The sequence below is a fragment of the Lepidothrix coronata genome, unplaced genomic scaffold (assembly GCF_001604755.1).
Source record: "Lepidothrix coronata isolate B3197 unplaced genomic scaffold, Lepidothrix_coronata-1.0 Scaffold14, whole genome shotgun sequence".
Taxonomy (NCBI): domain Eukaryota; kingdom Metazoa; phylum Chordata; class Aves; order Passeriformes; family Pipridae; genus Lepidothrix; species Lepidothrix coronata.
Window position 1 is genome coordinate 742,857 of NW_016690194.1, and position 21,454 is coordinate 764,310.

Here is a 21,454-nt window from a genome sequence, read left to right on the forward strand (position 1 = left end):
TAATGGCAGTAACAATGTGAGCAAAAAAAGCCATCTGTGTTTGAAGTTTTGTATCAGTGCAGAAGTTGCACGCTTTCTTCTGGAGATTAGTTGTGAGGGAAGATGAAAATGGGGATAGCATAGGAGAGAGCTGTTTGAACTGTTGTTTCTTTGTAAAGTGTTCACATTTCCAGGCAGGAGAATAGGAACGGACCGTCCACTGCTTTAAATGTGTCTTTGGGTCGAAAAGGTCCTTTGTACTAGAAGGTTACCTTGTAGTACAGATGTTTACAAAACAACCATTTAGAAAACCAAAATAACAACTGAAAGTTTTACATGAAGATGCAGAAACCTGAAGCCCACCAGACCTCCATAACCTTATCCTGCTTTTCAGAACCAGGTATTACAGCACAATGAGCCTGAAAGTAAAAATCACTGAAAAGAAAAACTCAGCCATCTGAGCTGGTTTTTTTGTCCAGCAAAACTGGACAGCTGCTGTGGGAGCAGCACAATCAAGATGAAGCATTTATATGAGCGTGCATAATTAATATATTTAATAACTGTTTTTTCATATATATATATTATTTCATATATATATATACATACCTACTAAGAAAGCCTTATTATTTGTTTCATACCATAAGGATCTGTTATCCCATGTTATGGTGAGGGTGGTCCTCTGTCCAGACCCTCATGTCAGTTATTCCACTTTACCTCAGTGACAATTGCTAGCATATTCCACCTTGCAAGACTGGATTTTTTTCACTAGGTATTTAATCAGGATTTCCTTCCTTTTCATCACATCCAGATGTGAATGTTTGATGTTCTCCCAGATATAGACAGTAACAGTCTCTCCATTTGCCACCTGCAACTAGAAATTATCTTAGACAATCTTGTGAACACCTAGCAATCTCCTCACTATGCAAGGCAAAGGATACAATAGAGATTCCTTGTTCATGAGTGTGGCTTGAGTCTTGCATGCTGAAGCTCTCCTCATTCCACCAGTAATTTTATTGTTCACTCTTTTTTGTAGCCGCATGAACACTTGTCTGTGCTAACGCAGTGCAGACTGATGTTCCTATGTCTCTTCAGCATTCATATTTTTCTCTTCAGAGAGCAGTATTTAGCATTTTCTTCAATAGGGCTTTTTTTTATTTGTTTTTTGAAGTGCTTGTTGGTTTCAGAGAAATGCTTTCTTCTTTGAAAATTCTTGAATGTATGTTTGGGGTGGTTCATTTAAAGAGTTTATTTGCTAATTCTTCTAAATTTCAGCTGGTAGCAATGAGGATACCAAATACATGTTGTATAGCTTGTTGGTGTCAGCACAGTAGTCTTCCTGACAAAGAAACCAAAATATACTGTGAGTGATATGTAAAGAAAAGAAGTAAGGTTTTATTACAGAATTTAATAAATTAAATCTGGTATTTGAAAAACTTGCTCTGTTGAGATCTATAGAAATGAAATATTTTTGTCCTAAAATAGCTTAAGCATGGGTCTTCTAGCCAGAGTGAGTGTTTGAAATGAATATGCAAAAAATTTGAATCTGAAAGTTATTCATCTTGAAGCCAGTATACATGGAAAAGTAGAACTGTCATTTTGATGGAGTGGCATGTGTTGTTTCATTCAGACCACTGGAAGTGTATGAACTTTTACTGTGGAAAGTCAGGTAGGGATATAATTTCTTACAATTTAGTGCTACTAAATGCTAAATATTTTAACCAGTAACAATTTTGCTTTTGGTAGGCTTGAGGCTATAGAGACTTCAGGGGGAGGGAGGATATTTGTTAATTTTGTATAATGTATGAATATCTCATTAACTAATGACTTATAATAATATCCATTAGCCATCTTAAACAGTTTATGGTCAGATGTTCATGAACTAGCATATTAGAAAGCTCTCAATTTCAAATTTTTTCTGAATCTATCCTGCTCGCCCTGCAATCAAGTGTTTTATGAGAAAAGGTCTTTGGAAATGTCATATTAAAATTCAGAGGATTTCGAGCATATGCAGTGGTATTACCTGTATCAGTGAAGTTTTCAAATAAAGGGCAAAGACACAGTTATATCTTCACTGTTGTTTTAAGGTACCCCTTACACTACTTACCTGAGGTAAATAGACAAAGTGTCTTTGTGCCTGTAAAGCTGAAAATACATTAGGGCTTTTGTGGTGTGGGCCTGATGGTAGCTTAGTTATTTTTGGATTCTCAGACATTTACTAGCTGGAACATAGAGTAACTGAAGGTTACCAAAACTGATGGTTGTCTTCTAATGAAGTTTAGCAGATTATCAAAGAACTGTCATCAGCATATAAGTGATACTTCAAACAGCAAAGTCTGTCATAGGTATAGTGGTAAAATGTTGAGATTTTTAAGCACATTGGTTTTTTGTGTTTCTTCTCCATAGGTACTCACATGGATCAGCCGTGCTGCCGAGCTCTGTATGACTTTGAACCAGAAAATGAAGGGGAGCTGGGATTTAAAGAGGGTGATATCATTACCCTCACTAACCAGATTGATGAAAACTGGTATGAGGGAATGCTTCATGGCCAGTCAGGTTTCTTCCCCATCAATTATGTTGATATTCTAGTTCCACTACCCAATTAGGATGGCTGATCCACCACCTCTGACACATATAGTTGTGTCAGTACCACTGCTTTCAGAATGCTGCTTCTTACACCTTACAAGTGCAAACTGCAGTGGTTAGAGTCATCAATTCCTAATGAGCGTCTTTGGTTTACATGTTGTCATACTATGTGGTGGTGATGCGTTGTATCTTCTGAGCTAGCGTAGCGTGGATTAGTTTATTGACCATGCTGGCCTGGTAGTAACCAGAGCCATTAGTGAGATGAAACTGGGAAGATGATGGCAAGCGAAACAGGTAACTCAGTGAAATAGCAGAAAGTGAAGGTGGTCTTGGGAAGATAATGCCTATCACTACTGTGTTACTTTTCAGTCTTAGTTCTCTATAAAAAGAAGGAAAAGTTCTTGCCATTCCATCTTTCCCTTCCTAATGATACAGTTCATACAGGTCTAACATTGACTAACCAGAACTGTATCTTCCAACCAAACTGGCTGGCTGTTTTCACAGAGAGAGCTTGTGTGTAGACCCTCTGGTTTCTCAGAAAGTGAACCACTGCACTGTGTGTCCTGCTGCTCTCTGCTAATTTTTGTATTCTTAATTATTGTTAAAAGGCCTGTTTCCATCCAGAGGTAAACTGTATGCTATGAAATGGGGATTCCTGTAGTAAAAATGTTGGACCACAAACCACCTGAATTTGCCCTTCAGGAACTTTTAGCATGCTCACCAAAATGCCAGTAAATGGGCAAGATGGGGAATAAAACTGGCATTTATTTAGTGTTTCTTGTCAAGTCTTGGCAGAAAACCTTGCTGCTTAAGCACCAGATATCCTTTGTAAACTCATTCACTGAGGAATACAGTAACCAACCAAACATGACCATCACTTCATTTTGTTTCTGTCTACCATGTGTTCTTCGAACATCATTTGCGCATACTCTCTCCTCAATGAGGACAAAATAAAACATGCTATTTTTTGTGTTGAGCAGTTAAAGACAAGTGGCTGTATATGCAGAAACATTTCCCATCTGTTTAGTTGGTTCTCTTGTGTTCCTCCTTCCTGCACTTAGTGTGTACAGTGTTGTGCCTAGCTTCTTGGCATTCTTTTGGTAACAGTTGCAGAAGTTCTGTTAGTTTAGTTATCCAGAGTTCTATTTATCTAAACTGTACAGACTCTATCAGAGGTTTAATGTGCTGCTTCGAATGTGCCACTTCTATACTGGATGATGTGAAATAAAGACAAATCCCTACTGCTTAATGTATAAACTATATCATGGAAAGTATTGTTATTTCAAATAAATGCTGAAAGAATAACTTGAATAATGTTGTGGATTATTGCTTTGTTGCTTTAAAATCTGTTGTGGTAACTTCAGCTAACAAAAATTTTTTTTCAGAAGGCCTATTCGTCATTTCCTGCCCTTTTTTTTGTCATCATCATTTTGCTTCAGTCACACAGATCTCACACTTATAATGGCCCCTGTAAACAGGATAAACTGAACACTGAGCACATTAAATTAATGTCCCAATGACCAGCGTGCAGTCTTGCGGATACAGGTTATTTCTTATCAAAGAATACTGGTGTTCACAAACTCCCTAGTAAAGCTTAAAGACATGTTAACTTCTAATTTATTTATGGGCTGAAATAAAAACAGAGACACTGTCAGAAGCAAAACAGACTTGACATGAAGAAAACTAATTGATGGCAATTAAAATATTTTTGTATAGTGAGAAACAAAAAGGAGTATTGCCTTTCCTGTCCCAGTTCCCAAGCTCAGATTCACTTCTGACTCCTCCCCACCAGCAGCACATGAGCATGAGTAATTGGAGGTTTATGGTCAGTCCATAACATCTCTCTGCTGCTTCTTCCTCCTCATCGTTCTCCACTGTTTCAGTGATAGTTCCCTGCACAGGCCTCAGTGTGAATATCTGCTGATGTGTCATGGATCATCTCCAGCTCATCCTTCTTTAACCTTGATGTTCCCTGTTTCTCACTCTTACTTCCCTCCTCCTCTTATCTCAGCACTATGTACATGTCCCCATGCATGTTGACACAGACTGACAAAGTGGAAGATAAGTCTGTCAGAGATGGCACCTCATTCACGGCTCAGTTCAGTGTCAGGCTGGACAGGGCTCTAAGCAACCTGGTGTAGTTGAAGATGTCCCTGCTCATTGCAGCAGTCTTGGTCTCAGTGACCTTTTAAGGTCCCTTCCAGCCCAAACTATTAAAAAACCACAGATACAGATACAATTCCTGGAACTTTTTATTACAGTTCTGTACTAAATCCGAGGACTGGCCTCCAAGTAAGTTTCAGTCAGTGACTGCCACCACTGATGGTGGCATACTATAGTTAAGAACTATGTTAATTAACTATGTTAATCATTAAGGCCTAACAGTCACACATAATGTCCTGGCACACCTCTATTTTATCAGATTATTATTACATAGCATTTGTGAAGGGCATGCAAACATAGGACAACAACCTTAAAAATAATTTTGCATGATTTAGAGCAGAAGGGCAGTTGGCATGCAGTACTGCCCCACCCTGCTGAGGGGCCCTGTTTTTGAGATCTAGGGAAACGTACTGTATTTCAACAAATGGGGCCAGAAGGAATGCACAGAATAGTCAAAAAATCTGTTACATGCCATCACATGATAACATAGGCCTTGTCTTGACATGTTGCACAATTCTTGGCACTTCCATATTGTTGTGTTCTCCGTCTCGCGCAGCTAATCCCTAAAGAACACTTTATTCCTCAGGTGGTGAGATCAATATCTGACTTGGCCAAGGGAGAGATTACCAGGGCTGAGAAAAGTTTGTATCTAAAGCTTCAGTGCTAGGATGAAGAGGATGATCTAAAAAGCAGGTGGCTGTTTGGTTTTGCATATCAGGTAGTTCAAAGCTTTGTCTGAGGAGTCCTGTGACTCTTTCATTCTAGAATCACATAAGACATGTTGTTGATGGATACAGCATTCTTTTTTCACTGGGAGACTTACAACTTCAGTCATCCTGCTGCCTAAGGTGTATGTTTTCAGAACTATTTCAAAAATGTGCCATGGGTACCTAATTACCAAACCTGGCTGTAGAACTTCTCCTCACAGAGGAAATTAGGAAGTCTACCAGTGCTGAGCTATCAGCTGCCAAATATAGATAAATATTTTAGTTTTGATGTTGGATTCTTTTTTCTGTTGAACCCTAAGGTTTCATGAAGCTTTTACCTTCTTAGACTTCCTTTTTTATTGCAAAATGGATCTTTGTGAAAAACAGCAAAATACCCCAACAGTTCCCTACGCTCTTCTCCATTTAAATAAAGAAGTGATTAAAAAGGGTTTTTTTTCTTATTTTAAAATATCCTCTTCCCTCCAGAAAGAAAGATGGTAGTCACACCTGGAATATTGTATTTGAATCTTGGCTTAGCAATTATACAGACAACTCTCCCTTTGCAGATAGTAATACTGCTTTTCTGGACAAGACTTCAAAATACTGTGAGGACTTCTTTTCTGGTTTCACAATTCTAGGTCTTGCAAATCTTTATGGACATCACTATGCTGAGTAATAGCTCCAGAATGTAGCCTAAGCTGATCATATCTCATGAAGGCAGGGATTAGGCTTTATGTAGGTCAGTGTGGAAATGGGTCTTCTTCCCAGCGTGGGGGTAGGCTGATTTTAAGATAGGCAAATGAAATAATGAATCTGGGCATATTCCTAGGTAACACTCTATAAAAGCGAGTACATTCTATAGCCATGTTTAATTTTCTATAAAGCACCAGTAGGTTGTCTTAGACTTCAGCTCAGAATTCCTAGAATGTTCTGTAATTATTTTACTGCTTTTAGGCTTTTAGCATTCTGGTAGTTCAAGTGCAGACTTGGTGGAATTTCCAGAAGGCTTTGCTCTCTTTCCTTGCCATTTGGTCTAATGTGTTGCAGAAGATGGGAACAGTGCAATGCACTGTAGTGTACAGATAATTTCTAAGCTATTTAATAGTATTTCCTTGGAGATACAGCACAGGGGAGCAGATCAGAGAAACAGCAACTTCTGCCATGCCTTGCTAGAGCTGTTGGTTTTTGAAAGGTCTGACAGCTCTGAGACTCAGAGAACATCTGCCTTTCAAGTGCTTCTAGGGCAGACAGTGGACAAGCTGAAGTCCTTGTAGTAAGAGCCCTCTCCTGGCCCACAGCTCATTTGGTGGGTTAGTGGCAGCCAGCCTCATGCTTCTTGTACTCACTTGCTCAGGGCTTGTGTCTTTTTCTTCACCCTTTATGAAACCTGGAATTGAAAGGAAGCACTAACAATGCAGGGAAACATAGAGGGGCTCAAGCACCTGTGCCTCTGCCCATCTGCGAGCTGTGAGACTCCAGGATGGGCTCTCTGACAAGATCTGCTTTCTCGGTACCTGCAGAAACACCCTGGTGCTGCTTTGGGTCACTGAAACTGGAGGATTCAGTGATTTATCCAACTACCATGCGCAGTGCCACCTATGCAACTTTCCTGCCCCTCAGAAGTCATAAACCTGTGGCATTTCCTTTGCTAAGAGCATTCACACAGGCAGCAAGATCCTTCAGTAGGCAACAGCTGTAATAAACATCACTGAGAGCTTTTTTATTAGGGATTCTAATGATCCCCATGGTCAGTCTGTCTCCTCCCACACCAGAATGGCAAGAGGTTTGCTGGGCACATGAGAACGGATGCAGAGAGAGAATGTGCCTTCAAATAGGGACCCTGTCTCTGGGCATTGCAGATCTGCACATCCCTGGACTATAGGCATGTTTGGCACACCATAGCTATTCCTATTTTATCTCCTTGCTGCAGTGAGCATCAACACCAGGGCTGCAAGAGTGACCTCCTATAGGCCCATGTCAGCTCTACTCTAGGTGCTGAGTACAGGGGAAGAATCACTTCCCTGGTCCTGTTGGCCACACTATTCCTGATGCAGGTCAGGATGCCATTGGCCTTCTTGGCCACCTGGGCACACTGCTGGCTTCACATTCAGCTCCTGTCAGTCAGTACCCTCAGGTCCTTTTCTGCCTGGCCACTGTCCAAACACTCTTTCCCCAACCTTGGGGACAACCCCAGTGCTGTCTGGGGTTGTTGTGGCCAAAGTGCAGAACCCAGCACTTGGCCTTGTTGAACCTCATGCTGTTGGTCTTGGCCCATTAATTCAGTCTGTCCAGGTCTCTCTGCAGAGCCTTCCTACCTTCCAGCAAATTGTCACTCTCCCCAATTTGGTGTCATCTGCAAATTTGCTAATGGTAAACTCGATCCTCTTGTCCAGATCATCACTAAAGATATTAAATAGGACTGGGCCCAACACTGATCCCCCGAGGACACCACTAGTGACTGGCTACCAATTGGACGTAACACTGCTAACCACCACTCTCTGGGCCTGGCCTTCCAGCCAGTTCTTAAGCCAGCCAGCATCTGTCCAAGCTGTGGGCTGCCAGCTTTTCCAGGAATATGCTAAGGGAGACAGTGTCAAAGGCTTTGCTGAAGTCCAGGTAGACACATCCAAAGCCTTCCCATCGTCCACCAGGTGGGTCACCTGGTCATGAAAGGACATCAGGTTGGTCAGGCAGGACCTGCCCCTCCTAAATCCATGCTGGCTGGGTCTGATCCCCTGGCTGTCCTGTAGGTGCTGTGTGATCACACTCAAGTTGATCTATTCCATAACCTTGCTGGGCACTGAGTATCAGGCTGACAGGCCTGTAGTTTCCTGGATCCTCCTTCCGGCTCTTCTTATGTATGGGTGTCACAGCGGCAAACTTCTAGTCAACTTAGACCTCCCCAGTTAGTCGGAAGTGCTGATAAATGATGGAGAGTGGCTTGGCAAGCTCTTCCAACTGTTCCCTCAGCACGCTAGGATGGATTCCATCTGGTCCAAGTGGCTCAGTAGGTCACTAACTGCTTCCTCCTGGATTACAGAGGAGCAACTCTGCTCCCCATCCCTGTCTACTGGCTCAGGAGGCTAGTTTGTCCTGAGCATGACCTAACTTACTGAAAATTGAGTCAAAGAAAATGTTAAATACATCAGCCTTTTCCCCATCTTTGGTAACTATATTTCTCCTCATGTCCAGTAAAGGATGGAGATTGTTCTTTGCCCCTCCTTTTGCTATTAATGTATTTATAAAAACACTTTTTATTATCCTTTACAGAATTGTCCAGCTTGGGTTCTAATTGAGGTTTCACCTTTCTAATTTTCTTTCTGCGTAACCTAACGACATCCTTAAATACTTCCTGAGCTGCCTGCCCCTCTTTCCAAAGATGATACACCCTCTTTTTTATCCTGAGTTCCTGCAAAAGCTCCCTGTCCATCCAGGCCATTTGTCTTCCTCACTGGCTCATCTTTCGGCACATAGCTTGCTCCTGCGCCTTCAAAATTTTGTTCTTGAAGTGCATCCATCCTTACTGGACCCCTTGTTTTTTCAGGGCTGTTTCCCAAGGCACTCTCCGAATCAGCATCCCGAATAGACCAAAGTCTGCCCTCCAGAAGTCCAGGGTGGAGGTTTTGTTGATGCCCCTTCATGTTTCACTGAGTGTTGAAAACCTCATCATTCACCGTCACTGAAGCCCAGACAGCCTCTGACCACCACATCTCCCAGAAGCCCTTCTGTGTTTGTAAGCAGCAGGTCTAGCAGGGCCCGAGCCCTGGTAGGCTCACTCACCAGCTGTGGCAAGAAGCTATCATCCATACACTCCAGGAACCTCCTAGATTGCCTCTTTTCCACTGTTTTGAGTTCCCAGTAGACATTTGACAGGTTAAAGCCTCCTACAAGCACAAGGGCCAGGATCTTATAATTCATCCACGTCTTCATCCTGGTTGGGTGGTCTATAACGGACTCCGACCAGGATGTCATCCTTGTCAGCCTTCCCCCTGATTCTTACCCACAGGCACTTAACTTTATCATCACTAACCTCAAGTTCCACAAAGTCAAGAGACTCCCTAAGATACTGAACCCCTCTACCTCTCCTACTTCGCCTATCCCTTCTGAAGAGCTTGTAGCCATCCATTGCATCACTCCAGTCATGTGAGTCATCCTATCGTGTTTTCATGATGGTGACTACGTCATAGTTTTCCTGCTGTACAATGGCTTCCAGCTCCTCCTGTTTGCTATCCATACTGGGTGCATTGGTGTACATGCACTTCAGCTGGGCTGCTGACTACACTCCTAGCTCGGGCTTATCACCCTTAGGCTCATCTCTGGAGAGCCTGGTTTCACTCCCTTCAAACCTTCAAACATGTTCGCAGCTGGAGCTGCAGATTTCCCAAATTTTTATTTTTTTTTTAAGACAGGTAGAACATCCTGGGTTTCTGCTGAAAACAGTGAAGTCACAGCACTGTAAAAGTTAGCTGGTATATGCTGTGCATCAGAATACTTGGATATCCACAGGCCTTCAGTGCTTGCTGTAGAAGCTGCCTCCAAAGCTTGGCTGTTCCATGCATCAAGGAGAGGAAACTAGTTACAACTCTGTGTGACTCTTACACTTGTAATGGTACTCAATATGAAGTACTTAGTACGAGACATCTAATGGTGGACATGACAATACACAGTTTGCATGATTGATGCTGAGCTGATTGCATAAGGAGAATTCCACAAATACCTTGGCTAGATTTCAAACATTTAACATACATTCTGAGCACCTATGTCTAAAGTTTGGTTTCTTGAAGTGCTCACTGAGGTTCCACTTAGCCCAGTGGCCACTGCAGGTTTTGTTTGTAAAGTTCCTCTGTGTATATTACCCAGAAGGACTGAAGCCCTGGCAAAACTCATCTATAACCCTATGCAATTGATGAGCTAGATAATCCACTGTAACCAGAACTCAGTGCAGTATACAATCATATTTTCTTAATTTATATTGAGATTTGCTGGACAATTTGATCTTTAATACCTGACAATCAAGAATTGTAAGCACTAACTAGCTGGGCAGTCCCAGTCAAACATTTCATATCCCCATCTTCCTGGATCTTCCTGAGATCACAAGAATAGGAAGAAACCCAGAAGGTCCTGGGTAGTAATGCAGGAAGTATCATATGTCTGAAGCTTCAGCCCATATATGGGGTTGCATGATGAACATGGCAACTTTAGAACAGGAAGAAAGGAAGTTCAAACAGCTAGTAGGAAGTTTTGCAACCAGAACTATCCTCTCTTATTGCTGAATTTTCAGGTGATGCTGGGAAATGAATATTTCCTAAACTATAAGGGAACAGCAGAGAAAGAAAAAGGGACTAATTTTATTTATCTTCTATTCTTCTAGAGATGGGACTGTTATTCCTGGAATTTCTCTGATTTTAGCCTGTAAGTGAAATATAATCAGAGGTGCTTCTAGAACAAATAGTGATACAGAGAAAAGCATACTTTACTTCTTCAGCATGAGAAAAGAAGGTGGCCTTTCACAGCTCTTTTCCAGTAGGCTATAGTAGCTTGTTAGCAGCTCCAGCTACTTTAATGCAAATTTGAACCATGAGGAAAAGATACAGTAAAACATAGACATCAGCACACATCAGTGGTGATGTCCAAAGGAAACTGCAGATGCATCAGCTTCATCAATCCTACAGTGATCTTCTGATCCAATGTTGTACACAGTTCCTGTGTGATGAGTGGGGCAGACAGAAGGATAATGCTAAGGCAGCTGATCAGCTCCTCCAAGTCCTGTAGGCAAGTCCTTTAAAGCATGGTCTTCAAAGAGCAGAATGAATTACAGATATAAAGCAAACAGAAGGCAGCTGGAATGCTTATGCCATCATTTTAGCACTCCTGAGCAGGAGGATAAAAAGCCTGGTACACCAAATGAAAATAAAAATATGAAAATAGCTTAACTCACAACGTCCATTACAAAAGACCAGAAGCTGCTATTTGCGGCAACAAGTTAAGCCAGCAGCACCTGTATTCAGTTAATTAGAATCAAAAGAGAGTGTTTGACCTTAGAGCTTAGAAGGAGTGTGTCAGTTTGCATACATGGAGTTTGCAAAAAGTCCTGGGAATTCTAGTTAACTGAATGGAAACACCAGGTGCTGTTTATTACCCTAAGAGGTTAATAAAAGGGGAATGCAGACAGAGAGCTGTACGGAGAATCCCAAAAATTGAATCATGGTGTGTGCAGCCTCATTTCTTCAGTGCTCATATTTGCCATAGCTATCTCTGCTATGTTTAAAGCTGAGATAGCTGTTAAAAATGGGTATACTTCCAGAGGCATGGGACATTATAGATCATTTCACCATGTCCTCAGCATTCCTTCTCCCAGAAACTGCTCCTTACTTTCACTTTGGAGCTTCAGGAAGTTACTATTTGCTTTGACCTGGAAGTCTAGTAGAGTCTCTTGGGTTTCCCAAAATCACTAAGGTCACATCATACCTGATCTGTTTAAGGTTGTAGGATGGGACTCAGCATAGATTTGATTTCCCATGCTGGCACTGTTGCCAGAAACTGGATAGTGCATTTAGTTTTAATTCTCCAACTGTACAACAGGGCTGATAATAAATCCATATTTCAGAGTGCTGAGGATATATATTAATGTGCATAAACTTCTCAGAGACTTGAGGAAAAAAAATCTGTTGTTTTCTTTGTACAACTATTTTATCCATCCAGCCAAAACAAAATTTATGCTTTTACTCAAGGCCAGACATTTTGAGAGTTTAAGAATATTTACTGTGTATTAATACTCTAACCTTCAACTGAGAGTCTGAAAACAGAATAAAGCTGAAGGTATCTTCCACTGAATACTGGGATGTTGTTTGGCAACCAGGGGTATTAATGCACTGCAATTTCAGAGGTGTCTGGAGGTCACAACTTCAGCACTTCACTTGACTGTGAAGCCAACTGGTGGTGTGCTCTCCACATCCTCGTGTCAAAAGGCCTGCCAAGTAATAGTGCAATAAGCATCAGTGGTTCTATTTCTATTCTTATTCTCAGTCTGCAAAAGTAATAAATAATCCCCATTTTACATATTTTTCATTTCATTATGTCTAAAGTAACTTTGTGGAATTCTTAAATTCCCTGTAACCTAAGAAAAGCTCTCACTTCCTGCTACTCTGATATTAAAGTAAAAAGAGAGGTATGAAGTCTACTTATCAGGCCTGTATGCACACTTCTAGAGATTACCAGGAGTAATCTTGCTAACTAATAATACTATTCCTGGTAATTAATAATAATAGTAGTTCTGGTAACAAAAAAACCCAACAACAACAATAATAATAATAATCATAAACAAAATCCTGGTAGAAACTGGAAGCACAGACAGGTGTTAAAATGTTCCTCCTTATGTGGGACATTTGCTGAAGGTCAGCAATCAGCTATTGCCACCTCTGTGCAAGTATTTCCAGTTTGCACAAGAAGCTTTGTATTTGATGGCTGAGGTGAAACTATTCTTCTTGATGGTGTGCAACTATCAAGCTTTTTTAAGCTTAGATCTTAGGTCAGCAGCCCATTTTTGTCATAGGGAATTAGAGGAAGGAAAGACTGTGCAGAAGCAGGAATTTCACAATTTCTGCTGAACTTGTAGGCTCTGATGAGATGTAGAAAATGTAACAGAACATGCTTAGTTCCTATTTTCATACTTTGGAAAGCCTTTTGTCAAGTGATGATGTATAACATTGCTGCATTATGAATATTGTTCACTGGAGAAACCAGACTGTTTCTTCAAGCTACATACAGTGTATGGTACCATCACCTTTTCAAGACGTGCGAGAGATCTAAATCTGTTTTTAATGAGTCCAGCATGTTTCAAATTAAATACAGCAGTTGATCTCTTAGATTTTGGACCATGGTTCTTTATGCATTACAAATACCTAATTTTTGTTACTGTTTGGTGCTAATACTGTGAGACAGTAGAGGGCACTCTGCCATTTAATTTTAGTATTAATAACTTTTAAATAGATACATTTTCTTTCTGACATTAGAAGTTTTAAAGGATACTGTTAACAGACATAGCAATTTCTATAGATAATAGCCATTGTGCAAAGATTATTGTGAAAATCATCTTTTTCAATATCTTCCAAACCTGAATATTAGAATTTAAAAAACCCCAAGCACACAAAACTGTAAGCTGTAGAAATCTCTAAAGCTCACCCCACCTAATATAACCCCATCTAATATAACCCCATCTGTTATATTATCATATTGTAGGCAATTTTTTTTCATATTGATCTTAAGAATGGCTTAATAAAACATGCCTAAAGGTTGAAAAGTCCAGTAAAAGAGTTGAATAGCACCCACATCACCCATCTGTCCTGAATGAAGTTATTTTTAGCTGTCACTTAGCTACAGATCCTTCCAGCACAAAACTTTATATTTCAGCTTCATGATTTCAATCAGGCACATACATGCTTATACTTAGCCTTTTTCTTCCCTTTCCCCAGTATAATCATAGAATTGCAGATGATAACCTTCAGAAAACCTAAAATTAAAAAAGAAAAATCAGAATAACTTCTGAAATTGTTCATTCAACACAAACAATTCATCACAAAATACATCTGTCAGCCTCTAGCTAGAAGGAGAGTTGCTTACTTTGGGCCAAACTGTCTCAAGGAATATATTAGAATATAAAAATTTTGACAGTTCATAGCATCTTTCATCTGAAGTTTCCTAAATATTTCACTTATATTAATTGAGGTTCCTTCTAGTAGCAAAATTTTTTTATTATACCAAGTTTTTATTAAGTCAGGTTGTGCTGGTTTAAAAGTTAACCAGCAGGGGAAATGAACTCAACTCAAAAGAGAGATTATAAATCAGAATAACAATTTAATAAAATAATACAATAAGTACGATTATACAGACAAACAACTGGTCTTAACCCACAAAACCCAACTGTATAACCCAGCACCCTGGGGCATGAACAAAGTGTTGTTCGTTGGGCCCCCGAGTCCAAAGTAAAGGGAGAGGGGAAAAAACCTGCTGGTGGGAGAGCTGTTGCAGTCTGGTCAAAAGTGGTGATTGCAGTCCAGCTGAGGGTGGTGGTCTCAGTCTGGTTGAGAGCGGTGAGCTGCAGTCTTCCTCTGGATCCCACGAGTGGAAAAAAAGGTTCCAAAACTCCAAGTTTATATATTCTCCAGTTCAGGCAGGAATGCTCAGTCCTTCCCTCAGAGCAGGGAATTCCATAAAAGGGTGTGAGGACAGGAACATCTTCCTATCTCACAGGCCTCTTAACACTCAGTTTGTAGCCTGAGGAGTCAGGCTCTATGGGCAGAGGGTGTAAATGGTTCATTGATAACAGTTTCTGGGAAATGGCATGGAAGGCTATAGAATACACAGTTTCGGGTTACACCCATACAATGATGAATTGGTCCCAGCTGTTCTAACTAGGACACAGGTTTATACATGAGCCCTTGAGGCATAAGGGATTAACACCCACTTTTTCCAAAATGTGTTTTGAAAGAGTTGTCTCAGCGCTCAATGTAAACTTAGGGTAATTTCAAATGTGTTTTTTTTGTTTCTCTAAAAATATATTAGGAGTAAGAGGAGGTGTGGGAACTAATAATGTCTAAGAATTTAATTAATTTGTAACTTGACTGCCAGATATAAGTGTGAAAATAAGGAACAGTAAGTGTTTTTAGGAGTAAAGTTGTGTTCTCCAGAGATGTCCCACAGGTTATTCATATTGGTAAACATCAAAGCTGAAAATACCTCTAAAAATGCTGAAACAAGTACTCTTCATGTGAAATCTTAAAATCATCCTCAAAATGAGATTGTAACCATATGCACATGGTTACAGTGCATGGAGTGAGCAAATAATAAACTGAGGCATTAGGGGCTTGGTATGGACAAGGCAAGAGGACTTAGGATGCCAAGGGTACAGACGGTAGCAATGATGGCAAATCATTTTCATGTGTGCCGACATGGCACCACCCCAGATATGGCCTCATGTCATCATCAATGCCAGTGCTTTGTAAAATGTGTTTTTGTCCAGCAACATGGAGAGACACATTTTCCTGAGAGTTTTCCCATCCCCAGCTATCATTTTGACCAATATCATTTTGTCATTTAGAACGAGTTAAAAAGAAAACAAAAGAGTCTGACAAAAAGAAACTAGGTCTTTTTTTTGTCCTCATTGGAATAGAAAGATAAGTAAAGAACATAAGAGTAGGGATAGAGCTCCATGGATACAGGCTTCTGCTTCCACCAGCATACTACTGTTGTAAGAAAGGCTTACAAGCTGTGCTGCAGGCATGACAGTGTCAGTACATTCCTTGCAAGTATCTTGAATGTGCAAAGTAGAAATGATTTGTTGACGAGCTCTGGAAAATCCCTTCTAGCAACCAATCTTTATTCCTGAGTCCTTTCAAAGCGTCATTAGTGACAGCAATTGTTTCAGCTAATGCTTTGTTCCTAAAGACCTAAGGGAATTCCTTGCAGTTAAACCCATATGGGTTACAAAACACAGGGTTTCCAAGGAATAGGCCATCTCAATGCCAAATTATTTGGATATTCTGTGCTGTGATAGATTTCCAAAACCTCTGGACAGTACAGATGGCAAAATATCTTGTGATGGCTGAAAGCAAATCTTCTTCATACAATGTTTAAACTTTTGTTCTTTTCCAAATATTTGATATTTTTGTCTCCAGAATCTTTTTTGTATGCTGCAAGAGTATTGCAGCCCTTTACTTAAGGTGCCTAAGGATAATTAGCCATGGCTGACAGGCAGGCAAACAAGAAAGCATGAACTGAGTGGAATGAGACATCGTATGGACCATGGATCAAAAAGTGCCAGGAGAACAATGCCTGAAACAGCTGGAAAGGCCTAGTGTGATAACATCGTGTATCCATTTGAGACAGCATGTGGCCATGAACACCCCCAGCAACAAGAGTTTGGGAAAACTGGTACATGGACATCTGGCAGCACATAGAAACAGAGAATCCAGGATGAAATGGTGAAAGCATTGTCTGCCATGCCCTTAGGCACACCCTGTCACAGACAGACTAGAGGGAGTACTAGAAGGAATGTCACTTTTTCTGTAGCCTCAACTTTCTGGCATGAAATCATGCGCATGTGCACGTGTGTGGACAACTCTTTACCTAACATGGCCTATCCCACTGTTTTGGTCCACTTAATGAAGAAGTTAACTCATCTGCGTCATGTTATCTGGTGTTCCTTTTCCCACACAAGATTATGTTATTATCAAGGAATAGAAGTTATCTTGCTTCAAAATATTTTCTCCCTTTTTGTGGGAGATGATGTTTTGTTACATTTAAGATATTTTCTGTAAATGTCTCAGTATTGGACAATTTTCCTTTGCTTTGTTAAATTCTTGCTTTTGACCCAATATGGAGAGTGAAAAAGTTTAATGTTCTGCTCTCTGTTTTTAAGTGATCCACTGAAGCAAAATGACTTCTGTTTTCTCTCTTATAGATTCTCTATGCCATATTTTTCCTGGATTTCTGTAGAAAACAAAGCATATGACACAAAAAAACCTGAAAAAACTATGGGAATATTTTTAGCTTTGAACTTTTACACTCTTCAGATGTTTTATTTTGAATTGGTATTCTAAGAAAAATGCCACTCAAAACAATATATAATTAAGAAGTCATATTTTTTTCTGATAAAAATAAGCTTTGGTAAACAATTTTCAATAAGCTCTTGAGTATCTCTGTAATTTAAGACTTGTTGGGCCACAATTAAGAAATACAGGCTGTTATAGAACCATAGAATTATAGAATGTCTTGGGTTGGAAGGGACCCTCAATATCATCTACTTCCAACCTTCCTGCTATGGGCCCATCCAACATGGCCTTGAACACTTCCAGGAATGGGGCATCCACAGCTTTTCTAGGTAACTTGTCTGAGTGCTTCATTACCCTCTGAGTAAAAAAATTCTTTCTGATATCTAATCTAAGCCTGCCCTTTTTCAGTTTAAAACAATTGCCCCTTGTCCTGTCACTCTCTGCTTGTACAAAAAGTCTCTCTCCTTTTTTATAAGGCCTTTTAGGGTAGTGAAAGGCCACAATGAGGTCTCCCTTCTCTTCTCCAGACTGCACAACCCCACTTCTCTCAGCCTGTTTTTGTTGCAGGTTCTATAGCCCTCTGATCATCTTCACAGCCCTCCTGTGGACATATTCGAACAGATACACATCTCTCTTGTATTAAGGACCCCCGAGCTGAATGCTGTACTCCAGGTGGGGTCTCACAAGGGTAGAATAGAGGAGGAGAATCACTTCCCTTGATCTACTGGTCATGCCTCTTTGGATGCAGTCTCGGATGTGATTGGCCTTCTGGGATGCGAGTGCACAGTTTTGGCTCATGTCCAGCTTTTCATTCACAAGAATCCCCAAGTCCTTCTTGGCAGGGCCATTCTCAATGGCTTGTCCCACTCTGTGTTTATATCTGGAATTGCCCAACACAGGTGCAATTCATTGTACTTGCTGAACTTCATGAAGTTCTTGTGGGCCCAGTTCTTCTCAATTTTGTCGAGGTCCCTTTGGATGGCATGCCGTCCTTCTGTTCTCTCAGCTGCACCACTAGCTTTGTGTCATCTGCAAACTTGCCAAGGGTGCACTTGATCCCACCATCAGTGTCATTGATGAAGATATTGAAGAGCACTGGTCCTAAGACAGAGCCCTGAGAGACATCAACTGTCCTTGGTCTCCACCTGGACATAGAACCATCAACCACAACTCTCTGGCTCATCCAGCCAGTTCCTTATCCACTGAAAGGGCCATCCATGAAATCCATGTCTCTTCAGTTTGGAGATAAGAATATCATATGGACCATATGAAAGGCCTTACAGAAATCTAGACAGCTAACATCTATCAGTCTTCCCTTGTTGACTCTTGCCATCACTCCATAAAAGAAGGCCACTAAATTGTTCAGGCAGGATTTGCCCTTAGTAAAGCTGTGCTGGCTTGCCTCAGACCACCTTGGTTTTTATGTACCTTAGCATGTCTTTTAGGAGGATCTGGTCTATGGTCTTGCCTGGCACAGAGGGGAGGCTTACCAGATCGTAGTTTGCTGTATCTTCCTTTCTCCCCTTTTTAAAAATGGGAGCAATGTTTCCCTTTTTCCAGTCACTGAGGACTTTACCTGACTGCTGTGACTTTTCAAATATGATGGAGAGCGGCTTAGCAACAACATCAGCCAGTTCCCTTGGGACTCAATTACGTAAGATTGTGTCCATAACTGCTTTGATATGCAAAATTACTGGACAACTTGCACCATGTCTTTTCAACTTTTCTAGTTTTCCAGTCTACAGATTGAAGCCTCTTATTTTATATTTTGCTCATGTTTTTATGACAGGTGATTTTTGGTTTTCTGGATGATGCACACCTACTTGTTAAGAAGTTTGCCTTGAAGGAGAAAATGTTGATAAAGATAATATCAGTTTCTGAACCTCTGTTATTAAGACTATTCTTTTTACTTCCATTTTTTCCTGTCATCACACCTCTTTTGCGTATTCACTGTAAACCCTGAGAACTCATGTTCCAAAAGAGACTGCACATAGTCACTCCTTTTCATTTCTTCCGGTTATGTATTAGAATAGCATCTGCAACTCTTTTGCATTTAGCTTTGTCCTCATCTACTTAACATTTGGTAAAACTTCACGGAGCTTTTTTATTTTTGTAGTGGATGCTCAGACAGCAGGGATCTAGCTGAAAAGCTCTTTTTAAAGTTCCCTAAATTTGTAACTCCTGCCTGCACTTAGTGGTGCACTACCACAGGCTGTGTGCATCTCCCCTACTTTTGAAATATTTTGATCCTATGACTGGACAAATAGTTACTTGACTTTATTTCTATAGAATTCAGTACAGAAAGAAGATGGAAAGTTTTTTTAGCACTATGCCTGACGTGGTGCAGGTTCTACAGTAATTTTAGTTATCAACACTTAGCAGCTACAGACACAATCATAATACACATAATACCCAATATATATTAATCTTGGTGTGAGTAGATTTTCTATGTATTTTCTGTAATAATATATTATTGAGACTTGCTTTTAATCTCCAATACTTGCTTTTAATATCCATTACTAAGCTCTGTAATGACAATTTAGAGTGTAAGGACAGCCTTTAGATGCTGCTGCTCAAACTCACAGAGAAAACAAGTAACAGTCAAAGTGTCTTACATTTAGCTACATTCAGAAACAACTAACCCTTTGCAGTTGGTATGCTTGAGGTCAGCACTTCTGCAAACTGGATAGTTGAAGCAGAAAAAACAGTGAGCCGGTCAGCTGGCCACTCAGTGTCTTTGACAATAGTAACATCTACTCCTGTGTCCACCAAGCCTTTGAATCTGTGTCTATCTGACAAGTCATCATTGGTTGTGCCGCAGAAGTAGTTTTTGCCCAGAATATTTGAGGCTCACTTGTGCTCCCGAAAGCCCTCAAGCCTCTTTCCCCCTCCCCAGCAGGTGATGTGCTGTAAAAGGGGATTAGCTGTGCAAGCCATTTTCCCTTAGGTATGTAACAGGGAGGCACTGGGGTCCATGTCATGATTTGTATCTCACTGTGAGAGTCAATCACTCCGGGTAAGACAAACAAACCCATCCTGGTCATTGATGATCATCCAATTAAAAGGGCATGGACTCCTGGGCCTAAAGGTTTCCAGACCCCTGCAGGGATCAACACTATGGTGGTAGATGTCAAAGTTACTGGCCCTCTGGAGGCCAGGTCCAGCCCAGTGCTGCCTGAGGTGGCGGTGAGCAAATCGCCAATCTGTTTTCTTGGGCTGTGTTTTTTGCTGAATCAGGGCACTCAGCTTTGCGCCCATCTGCAGTTTCCCTGATGGGAAGGGTTTGTCCTCAGGTCAAATTGACCTTGAACTTCATTAGACCAGCGCTTCCCATGGTGATGTTTTTTGCATACTGCCGAGGGGTGTTTCTTTGGGCAGTCCTTATAAAAATGATCAGCAGCACCACATCGGTAGCAGCTGCCTCCCCCTCTTGCCCTATCCTGTAATCTCAGCTGGGTGCTTAAGGCTGTTGCTAGAGAGGCTGTGTGATGTTCAACCGATCCAACACCCTGACATGCTCGAACCATCTCAGCAATGGTGCAGCTTCCCCTTTCAGGGATAGCCTGCAGAGCTCGCTTGCAGTCTGGATTCAAATTCTCATAAGCAAGCTGCCTAAAAAGCAGCTTTCTAGCCTCCTCATGTTCTACCTGCCTGTTTAAAGATGCCTGCAGCTGATCAAGGAACTGGGAGAAGGATTCAGTCGATCCCTTCACCTTTGTGAAGGACAAGTTGCTATCCCTGTCCGTGCTAGGGAGCTTTCTTTTTGCCCTCAAAGCCATTTTCGCGATCACTTCATATATCTCCCAGGGGTAGCCTATCTGTGAATCAGCTGTCGCGTAGGCCTCCTCCCCTGCCAAAAGATTGCAAGTCATGCCTGCCTGTGAACCGCCTGGGTCATTTGCATACTCTGTGCAATTCTCCCAAAAGTCAGTTAACCAGACACTGTACTGGGTTGTTGTTAAAACCATCTTCAACAGTGTCTTCCAATCATGAGGTGTAAATACATAAGTGGTACTCAATGTCTCCAAATACAAAAACGTATGAGACAAGGAAACTCCACTCTCTTTAACAAGTTACCTCAGTTCCTTGGTCACCTCATAGGGCAAACTTTGGAACTGAGGCTTTTGGCGCAGGTGGTATATAACTGGGCATGCATTAATAACTTTCCAGTCTCCTGTCTGCATTGCTTCCTCGTGGCATTTTTCCCACCAGTTAATCAACATCCCCGCATTTGTGCACTTGCCTTCGCCTAGAGAAACCACCACTGAATTTTTTTGAGCTCTGTTCAGTGGTGCATCCTTCTGTGCTGAAGTCTTGACACTTTTATAAATGTCTTGCTTTTTTCCGGGATGCGTTCCTGAGTTTTAGAACAAGCTAGTGCGAATGCTACCCCAATCTTCCTTGCTGCAAGGCAGTTTCTGATTATCCCTGTTACAGGGAAAGCCCCATGTTCCAGGCGCCAGATGTGGCTTT

At 41.1% G+C, this 21,454-nt stretch overlaps 1 protein-coding gene and 1 long non-coding RNA gene across 2 annotated transcripts in view; one reads left to right on the forward strand and one right to left on the reverse strand.

Moving 5' to 3' along the window:
* The window catches only part of SH3GL2 (SH3 domain containing GRB2 like 2, endophilin A1), a 95,294-nt gene extending 91,421 nt beyond the window's left edge, over positions 1–3,873 (forward strand). The window contains exon 9 of the mRNA XM_017806274.1: positions 2,383–3,873. Coding sequence (XP_017661763.1) covers positions 2,383–2,582 — 200 coding nt within the window. The 3' untranslated portion in view covers positions 2,583–3,873. The remainder of the gene's footprint in view (positions 1–2,382) is intronic.
* LOC108493172 lies at positions 6–14,474 on the reverse strand. The gene is made up of 3 exons (XR_001873386.1): positions 14,436–14,474; positions 13,868–13,941; positions 6–1,315 (listed from the first exon to the last, which is right to left on the reverse strand). It is a non-coding gene; the product is annotated as an uncharacterized LOC108493172 (long non-coding RNA).
* Positions 14,475–21,454: the final 6,980 nt, after the last annotated feature.